The sequence below is a fragment of the Echinops telfairi genome, unplaced genomic scaffold (genome assembly GCF_000313985.2).
Source record: "Echinops telfairi isolate 266 unplaced genomic scaffold, ASM31398v2 ScPeMD7_655;HRSCAF=1070, whole genome shotgun sequence".
Lineage (NCBI taxonomy): Eukaryota > Metazoa > Chordata > Mammalia > Afrosoricida > Tenrecidae > Echinops > Echinops telfairi.
Window position 1 is genome coordinate 21,864,015 of NW_022104553.1, and position 9,364 is coordinate 21,873,378.

General features: G+C 55.3%; 2 protein-coding genes across 2 annotated transcripts in view; one reads left to right on the forward strand and one right to left on the reverse strand.

Annotated features, from left to right (window-relative positions):
* The window catches only part of ALDH16A1 (aldehyde dehydrogenase 16 family member A1), a 17,067-nt gene extending 10,726 nt beyond the window's left edge, over positions 1 to 6,341 (reverse strand). The window contains exons 1-3 of the mRNA XM_045292634.1: positions 6,200 to 6,341; positions 1,044 to 1,146; positions 494 to 620 (exon numbers count right to left, since the gene is read on the reverse strand). Coding sequence (XP_045148569.1) covers positions 494 to 620; positions 1,044 to 1,146; positions 6,200 to 6,289 — 320 coding nt within the window. The 5' untranslated portion in view covers positions 6,290 to 6,341. The remainder of the gene's footprint in view (positions 1 to 493; positions 621 to 1,043; positions 1,147 to 6,199) is intronic.
* A 577-nt stretch (positions 6,342 to 6,918) lies between these two features.
* PIH1D1 (PIH1 domain containing 1) overlaps positions 6,919 to 9,364 on the forward strand; it is a 6,513-nt gene continuing 4,067 nt past the window's right edge. The window contains exons 1-4 of the mRNA XM_004710663.2: positions 6,919 to 7,248; positions 7,941 to 8,007; positions 8,331 to 8,510; positions 9,246 to 9,307. Of these exons, the coding sequence (XP_004710720.1) occupies positions 7,159 to 7,248; positions 7,941 to 8,007; positions 8,331 to 8,510; positions 9,246 to 9,307 (399 nt within the window). The 5' untranslated portion in view covers positions 6,919 to 7,158. The remainder of the gene's footprint in view (positions 7,249 to 7,940; positions 8,008 to 8,330; positions 8,511 to 9,245; positions 9,308 to 9,364) is intronic.

Genomic DNA, 9,364 nt, shown 5'->3' on the forward strand with positions numbered 1-9,364 from the left:
GGGGGGGGTTCACCACAACATGAGGAACTGTCCGAAAGGGTCAGGGCATGAGGAAGGTTGAGAACCAGTGCTAGAGACGTACAGCCGTGGAAACAGAAAAGAAGGGTTGATACGAGTCAGACCACCTCAATGGCAATTAGTTTGGTTTTGTTGTCTTCATTTTGAGTGGGGGAGTGAGTTTTCCCCCCACCTACAGGGCTCATCATCTAGAACTGCCTGGGGGGACAGTATTCTGTCGTGATCCACGGGTTTTCCTTGGATTCCTTTCAGATGCCGACGGCCAGGCCTTTCTTCCTAGTCTGCCCCAGACAGGGAGTCCCACCAGCAGCCGAACTGTCGGCATCAAAGCAACACGCACACCCCACCACCGCCTGAACAAGCTGGCCGTGTCCATGAACGCAGGGTGAGGGACAGTCCGTCCCACAGTGCCGTGTGGCTGCTAGGGGGTGAGTCCTACCACTACCTCTGTGGGGCCACCCTTGGGCTATCTCACCTGGTCAGGTGCTGGGCCCGTTGGGCCCCAGCCTGGCTGCTCCAGTCCGTAAAGGCGGTCTGGGCTGCCTCCACAGCTGCCACCACATCTTCGGCTTGTGCCTCGAAGCAAACGGCCAGGCTGTCTCCTGGGGAGAAAAGTGAGGAGCGGGGGGAACAGGGAGGAGGCCCAGGTGGGAGGATTTAGAGGAGGAAGCCCAGGTCAGAGCTAGGGCGGGGCTCTGAGATTTCTGGCCTCTGGGAGTGCCCCACAGCAGCGAAGCACTCTCTCAGTCCCATGCTGGGCCTCAGTTTACCCCGTCTGTCAAATGGGATAGGAATCGACTTATCGCCGCTAACCACCTCTTACCTATGGGGACTTGGGCCTGTCATTAGGGTGATTGGGATCAGGAAGGACCTGTAATCTCTGTCTCTTCCCACCACCTGTGTCCTACCCTCCCAGGCCTGGAGACAGGGTGGCAGTGGCAATGGGGTTGGAGGAAGGAGACGCATGTTTCCCATTCAATGATGGGGGTGGGGGGGGGCTCCAGGGAGGGGTAGGGGTCTCAGACCTGTGATGGGATCCAGACAAGGCACTGTTTTCCTCTGGCCTGGTTTCAGCCACTTCCCATCCACGTAGTGACCCAGCTGCCGGTTCTGGGTGTCGAGCCAGGCCTGGTCAGAGGGTGGGGCAGGAGAGAGGGGGGCCGACAGAGTTTGAGACGTTGGAAGAGGCTGGACTCTGTGAGAGAGAGTGACCACCCCCACCCAGCCTCCTCTTGGTCCCCCCTCTCCCACCAGCTACTTTGTGTCCTCCGAGGACATATATGCACACGTACATACATGTGTGTCTGGTGTGACGCCCCCGCCCCCACTGTCACCAAGGTAAGGAGAATGTGTCAGTGCAAGGCTTTCGTGGTCCCAAATGAGGACCTCAGGCCCATTGGACAGTTGGCTTCCCCGCCTCTTCCCCTCAGCTCCTGGTACCGGGGTCTAACCTGCTTCCGGTCTCTAGAGGACTTGCTGATGCATCAGGGGCTGCTAACCTCAGGGTCGGCATTTCTAACCCACCATCCGTTCTGAGGAAGAACCACGGGCCTTTCTGTTCCTGTCAAGATGGACCACCTCGGAAACCCGCAGGGGCAGCTCCATCCTGTTCTAAGAGCCACCGTCGACTTTACCACCGGCCAGCTTGTTTCTTAATTTTTACAAATCTTTGCATCAACAATTAAGCCTCCCATGGGGCTGGTGGGTAGCTTTGAACCTCTGATCTTTCCGTTAGCAGTCGAGGGCTTAACTGTTTGTGCCACCTGGGCGCCTTGTCATTCACGATGCATAGAAAACTCAAAAATCCCAAACTCGGCCGCCACCGCCGAATCGATTGTGACTCCTAGCAACCCAATAGGACAGTCTAAGGGCCCCTGTGGGTTTCTGAGACCTTAAATCTTTACAGAAGGAGAAAGGCCCGTCTTCCACCCTGGGAGCTGGCTGACCTTTGGGTCGGGAGCCCAACTGCCTTTAAGTCCATTCTGACGCATATTGACCTGCTATAGGGTTTCCCAGACCTTAAATCTTTACGAACATAGTACATCGTAGACATCAAGGGGGGGGGGGGCGAAAGAGAGGAAGCCCCTCAAGAAGTTGAGTGGACGCAGTGGCTACATCAGTGGGACCCATTGTGAGGATGGTGCAGGACCGGGCAGCAGTGTGTCCTTCTGTTGTGCACACTGCGGGTCAGCCTTGATGACACCAGAGAACAACAAATCTTCACAAAGGCGGACAGCCTCCTCTTTCTCTCAGGGCGGCTGATGGATGTGAACTGCTGACCTTGTGGTGGGCAGCCCAACGCCTACCCCAGGGGGCTCCCATGGCTCCCAGGGCTGTGCGTGTTGCCGAGAGTGACCATGGCGCTGACGCTCAACCAGCTGGGGCCCTTATCTTTGAAAACGCAGCTTCAAGTATGTGGGTGGGTGGGGGAAACAGGGCATCTAGGGTTTGTTTAAAATACTTTAGAAAGATGAAAACAAAAGGGAAAGCTACAGTAGATAAAGGGACGAGTGTTTTGGAAGCTGAGTGATAGGTGGATGGGAGTTCCAGTCTGTGGAAGTTTGGAAATGTATACACACACACACACACAGCGCACGCATACACGCATGACAATCCTTAGAGAATGCCCACAGGTCATCCAAAAATGAGACGGGCTTGAGGGAGCCCGGGAGTCACGTGCTGTCCAAAGAGACAAGCTTGGTCCTTGTTGGACCCAAATGACTTCTGTCAGGGTATGTGAGCCAAAGGTTACCAAATACTGGGATTTCATTTCCCAGGGAGACTGGAATCCCGGATGTTTACTTGGAATTAGTGGCTTGCTCATCCACATCTTCCAGAATCGAGTGCAGGCCAAGGAAAACATGTTTGTTGGTTTGCTGGGCCTTTGGTTAGGGTGTGGGTAGGAATGCCAGGTTCTGGATTCCAGGGCTCCAGCATCCAGTGGTTCTCGAACTCCAGGGCTCTGCCTGTGTGCCCCACCCTGGGAAGGTCACTTCCTCTCTCCAAGCCTCGGTCTGTGGTCCTGGTTCCTTGCTGTGGAGTTGATTCAGATGGACAGTGACCTCACATGGTGTGGGAAGGGGGTCTGCTGGCCGGAAGTTTTCAAGACAGTGACCTCCCAGCAGCAGATGGCCTGGCCCCACTGCCAGGTCATTCCGTTAGGAGTCAGTCTGGCACAGTGGTTCTCCACCTTCCTCATGCCGAGACCCTTTCAGACAGTTCCTCGTGTGGTGGTGACCCCCCAACCATCAAATGATTTCCGTTGCTACTGCATCACTGTCATTTGGCTACTGTGATGAATCGGGCGACCCCTGTGAACAAGGGTCGTTCGACACCCAAAGGGGTCTCGACCCAGAGGCTGAGAACCGCTGCTTTGGTGTGTTGTTAGCAGTAAAAGGATCACAATTACACGTATCCCTTACAGTTGTCTCGAGCCCTGGTGGTGCAGTGGGTTATGTGTTGGGCTGCTCACTGCAAGGTCAGCAGTTCAAAACCACCAGGCGCAACCAAGCCAGAGAAAGAGGAGGCTTTCTACTCCCGTAAAAATAGAGTTACAGCCTTGGAAACCCACAGGGGCAGATCTTTCCTTGTCCTGCAGGGTCACTATGAGTTCAACCTGACTTGATGGCAGTGAAGTTTGGTGGGGTTTTAAAATGTGACAGTTGGCCAGGCGATGACATGGGACCAGTGACATGAAACCATATGTGGTGGGAATTCTTGAATGGTAGACTCATCTGCTCTGTAATCCTTCACCCAACTCTCAGTAAAAAGGTTTACTTTTTTGTTTTACAAGAGAAAAGAAAGGTTTTAGCGATCAACTTTGAAGAGATCAGTCATTGAAATCCTATGGAATGTCACTCTCTCCAACACGCGGGGCGGGGACCGGGGGCGGTGGGTGTTGCCATCAAGGCCGAATGGACAGGAGCTTACAAGAACAGACAGTATTGCGATTTCTAGGCTATTCTACCTGTAGCCGACCTCTGGGGGCCTGGCGGTGGGGTGGTGACATGTACTGGGCTGGAAACCACGAGCTGTTCTTCGGGAGAAGGACGGAGTTTTCTACTCTCGTCTCAGAAGCTCACAGGGGCAGTTCTACCCTGTTCTATAGAGTCCCGGGAGTCAGCATTGATTTGATGGCAGTAAGTTTGGTCTGAGTTTTTAACGAACCTCCAAGTGTACTCTGGTCCCACATCTTCTCCTGGTCCACCTATCTCTAGATAATCTTGTCCCTCCCACTGCTCCATGACCCTTTTACCCTGGGATCCCAGGTCTCTGGGGCCAGCCCAATCAGCCTGAGGTGCAGGCCCAAGTACTATCTGATTTTTGCACACCCCCCTGGCTGTACCCTGGTCTCGCACACTCTCACCAGGCGACAACTGACCTCAGCACCTTTTGCTGCAAACCTGGGCCTCCTGGATACACCACCTGGGAAACCTCCACCCAGTCATAAGGCCAGACCTCAGGAACTGTCCTTTTTGCCTCCAAGTCCCCAAATCTTGTCCCCAGCCTCTGCCACCATCGTTGAAACCAAACTTCCCATTTCACTGTCTCCCGCTGAAACCACAGTTCCAGCTTCCTTCCTGCTCCTAGCCCTCCAGTCTGTTTCCCACATGGCCTGGGGGACTTCTCACTGACACTCAAAGCCTGTCCAATCCCTCGGCTCACGGCTTTCCCTTGGCTCTGTTCTTGGGAGAATCCGGGAAAGAGAGTTATTCTCAGAAACTCACAGGGGCAGTTGGACCCTGCCCTACACAGTGGCATTGAGTTGGCATCGACTCAATGGCAGTGAATGGTTTTCGGTGGTGGTTCTCCTCCCCACTCAAGAGATGCTCAAGTTTCTTCGGGGTGGGTTCTGGGGGGCCTCTAGGGGACCCTCAAGGCTTCATGAGGCTTCCAGCTCCTGTAAAGGTTTACAGGCTTCAAAACATTAAGGAGTTGTATTCTACCTTATGGGGTCACTTGCGATGAGTTGGAATCCCCTCGAGGGCACTGGGTTTAGGGGATGACAGAACCTTCCCGAGAGACCCTACTTGTTCACAGAAGCCATGTGGGGTGGGGAAAGGTGGGGTACCCTGAGAGATCATAGGCACCTCAGGGACTTTCTGAGGAATCGAGGGTGGGAATCATCAAAGCCACATGAAGAATTTAAAGGGCCTTGGGAGAAACATGGGGTTCTCTACTCCTATGCAGAGTTAACCGTCTTGGAAACCCACAGGGGCATTTCGACTCTGTTCTGTAGGGTCGCTCTGAGTTGGAATAGACTGGATGAGTTTTTGAGGGATCATGGGAGTTCCATGAGGGGATTCTAAGGGGCTCTAGGTAATTATGAACAGTCTTAATACATTCTAGGGTTCCCCCAGGGAATCATAGGAGCCCACCCAAGTACTGAGGGCCCTGTGGAATCATAGGAGCACCACAAGGGTCCCCAAAATCTCCCCCCCGCCCCACCAACACACACGGAATTTTAAGGTGGCCCCCGAGGGGTGGGGGAAATTCTGGGAGGTCATGGAAAATACGAGGGTTCAGGTGATGTAGGTCAGGCTGCTGGCTTAGGTCAGTGGTTCAAACACATCAGCCTCTCCCTGGGAGAAACATGAGGCTGTCTATACCCCTAAAGACAGTCTCAGAATCCTGTAGGGCAGTTCTCCTCTGTCCTTAGAGTTGGGATCCATAGGCCGGCAGTGAGATAGATAGGAGGGGTTCATGAGAGCCCCCACAGAAATTTGGAAGCGTCTCGGGGGTCACGGGAGGTTCTGAGGATTTGGGGAGGCCCTACTTGGGATAAGGTGACCAGATTTTAACATTGGTAAAGCATTGGTAAAGCGGGACACCATTGACGGGGGGCCGGGTGGGGGGTGTCTTGATTAAAAGTTTGGTCTTCCCGTTCTCCCGCCATTCCCTAGCTTGTTGTGCATTCTTTCCAAAAAGCGGGACTGTCCCGCCAAAGGCGGGACGTCTGGTCACCTTAACTTAGGATCATCTCGGGAATAGGTTAAAGCGCTAAAGCCCCAGCAACCGCGAAAACTCTCGGGACGTCCGCCAGTGGTGGCGGGAATCACAGGACCCAGGAGGGGCGGGGCGTCTGAGCTGCCGCGGTGGCTCACGGGAGTCAGCGCCCCAAAACGGGCTCCGGGGGAAGGGGGGGAGAGGGAGGGCAGCGCCGGCCTGAGCAGGCCCTCACCAGTGCGCATGCGTCACTCTCAGGCACCGGTCCGTACTCCATGGTGTTAAAGATCTCTCGGACTTGTGGCCCCGCGCGCGTCTCAGCCATCGCTCGCCGAGCCGCTCTCCAGCAAGGACTGAGGGGCGCTCTGCCCAGAGGAACCTCGCGGTCCAAAGGGCGGCACCACCCCCTCTACTCAGAGGGGTGGGACCAACGAAGAGGGCGGAGCGACGGGGTGGCTAACATGAGTTCCGCCCTTTTCCCCGCCTTAGGGCGTGTGGGCGCCACCTATTGGCCCTCGCGGGGACCAAAGGTTGGAGCATGCGCACTTTCCAAGGAGAGGCGTGCTGGGATCCCAATCGCGGGGCACCTGTAATTAGGAAGAGTCTGGATTTAGAAGAAAGGGGCATTAGTGTGCTTTCTTGCCACTGGTGACAGGAAATGCAGCGTTTAGCCAGAAACCGCTCGTGGGGAGCCGAATCTAGCTCAGAGACAAAGTTAAAAATTCATTGTAGCAGCCCCGACGGCACAGAGCGTGGGCGGAAGTGGCCGCTGGAAAAACAGGAAGTGTGGCATGAAACCGGAAGAGTCCCATCAGGTTTCATTGTTGGTTGGTCGAAGCGGGACACGTGGCTGCAGACTTGAAAGGTGATTGGTCGGCAATGGACCGATGGCGCACGAGTGAGGCCTTTTGGGGCGGTCGGCAGTGTGGCATCTTCAGGCACCATGGTTACCCAGGGACCGGAAGTGTGCCTTTCTCTCACACGTTTAGGACTGAAGGCCAGAAGTTGATCTAGAGATATCGGTTCCGAACGGATTTAAGGGCGATAGCCGACCTGGAATGGCCTTGTTGTCTCTGAAAGAATTCTTAGGTGGACGGTAGGTGTCCGGAGTCGGTTAAGAAGCTGGCAGTGAGGTGCGGAGTTCGGATCCCGGAGGTTTCTCCACGTCGGGTGGCTCGGTCTCTTTCGAAGAACATGGCGGACTCGAAGCTGCTGGTGCCCGAGCTAAGCGAGGCCGAGCCCTTGGGCCCGGAGACGGTGCGGTTCGAGGAGCTACTGTTGCAGGTGCGCACTGGCTTGACTTGGGCAATCTATGCTTAGAAATCAGACTCCAGTTCCCAGAATGCCCTGGGACGGCGACAGGACTTATGGGAAACGTAGTTGCTTACCCTCAGAATTCTGGTGCACTGTGCTGAAGTGCTCCACTGCCCATCAAATGTCACCTCTTGAACCCACCAGCTGCTCCATGGGAGAAAGAAGAGGCTGTCAGCTTCTGTAGGATGTATAACCCCAGACACCCAATGGGGCAGTTCTAGAGGGTCTCAAGAGTCAGTCAGTCAAAGACAGTGAGATGATTTTGTTGTTTTTGGAGTGAAATTAGCGTTGGGTAGCAAGGGAGGGCACCTAGCATGTCCTATTCTCCATATTACCCACAGCTCTCAGATCTAACACTTGCTCAATAAATATTTGAGAGGCACCCGAGAGCTCTGAAGGAGCCCCGGTGGCATTCTGATTATGTGTTGGGTTGCTAACTGCAAGGCCAGCTGTTCTAAACCACCAGCCGGGGCTTACTGTTTCCCGTGAAGAGTTGCAGTCTCAGAAACTCACAGGGGCAGTTTGACCCTGCCCTATAGGGTGGCTATAAGTTGACATTGACTTGATGGCCGTGTGCTTGAGGGGGGTGTGTGTATGGTGGTGGTGGGATGAGGGGTCCGAGAGCACAGAGTCCCATTACAGAGGTTTTTCCTTCCACACAGGCTTCCAAGGAGCTCCAGCAAGCTCAGTCGAGCAGACCAGAGTCAACACCGATCCAACCACAGCCAGGTGAGAGAGCCGGAAGCACAGGGTGAGAAGCCCAGAGACTCAGAGGGGGCCGGGGATGGAGAGAGCAGAGAATAGGAAAGAGACCCCAAACGGAGCTGGGAGATCCCAGATCAGGGGAGGGGAAGGGAAGGGAAGGGAGGAGAGGAGCTAACCCAGAAAAAGGGGACAGAGCTGGGTGTGGAGAGTAGAGCTGTCAGGAGAGGAGACAGACCCAAAGTGGTGGTGGTGCAGCGAGGAAGCAAAAGAAGGATTGACAGGCAAAGAGTTGGAGGCGGAGGCTGTTCCCAGGCAGATGGGCAGGACAAAGCAGCCACTCCCACCAGGTTTCTGCATAAAGACCAACTCTTCGGATGGGAAGGTGTTCATCAACATCTGCCACTCGCCCTCCATCCCTCCCCCGGCCGATGTGACGGAGGATGAGCTGCTGCGCATGCTGGAGGAGGACCAGTCGGGCTTCCGCATCCCGATGAGCCTGGGGGAGCCTCATGCTGAACTGGATGCAAGTCAGTGTGCTCAGGGGACCCAGGGGCCCAGGATCCTTAGACCCAGGACTCACCCCTCTCTCAGACCTCAGGAGATTGGCCCCCATGCTCTGATCCTTTTCCCAGTGGCATTGCCTGGCCCTGGCCCACCTTAGGGTGTTGAGAGCTGCCTTAGCACCTCCCCCGGCTTTGGTTCTTTGCTAGCTCCACCCATTCATCTCCACTTTCTCCCCCACCCCCAGCTCGGCCTTGACCCTCCACCGGCACCAGGCAGGGCTGGTCAGGGAAAGCTTCCAGGAGGAGGCAATGCTGAGTATAACTCATGAAGGATACGGTGGTGGTTACAAGTTGAGCTGCCAATCCCAAGGTCATCAGTTTGAAACCACCAACTTCCCCTTAGGAGAAAGACAAGGCTTTCTACTCCCAATTAGTCTCAGAAACCCACAGGGGCAGTTCTGCCCTATAGGGTCGCTATGAGTCGGCATCGACTAGGGGCAGTGAAGTGTTTGTCTTCGTTTTAGTGAAGGCCAGGACAGAAAAGAGGGCTCCGAGCAGAGGGTACCAGGGACCCAAGGACCAGAGAAAATGATTGGCTCAGCTCTGTGATCAGACTCATGGGAAGAAATCAAGGGGGTTGAGGGAGAAAGACCGGCCCGTGTCTCTGGTTCCCGCGGCTGCTAACCCTGAGGGCTTTCATGTCCGGCTAACCCATGGAGGGTGAGGGTGGGGGCTGGCTCACCCTTTATCTCCCCGCAGAAGGCCAGGGCTGCACTGCTTATGACGTGGCTGTGAACAGCGACTTCTACTGGAGGATACAGGTGGGCGTGGGGGTGGGGATGGGGCTGTGGAGTGGGCGGAGCCTTGCCTTCCACTCC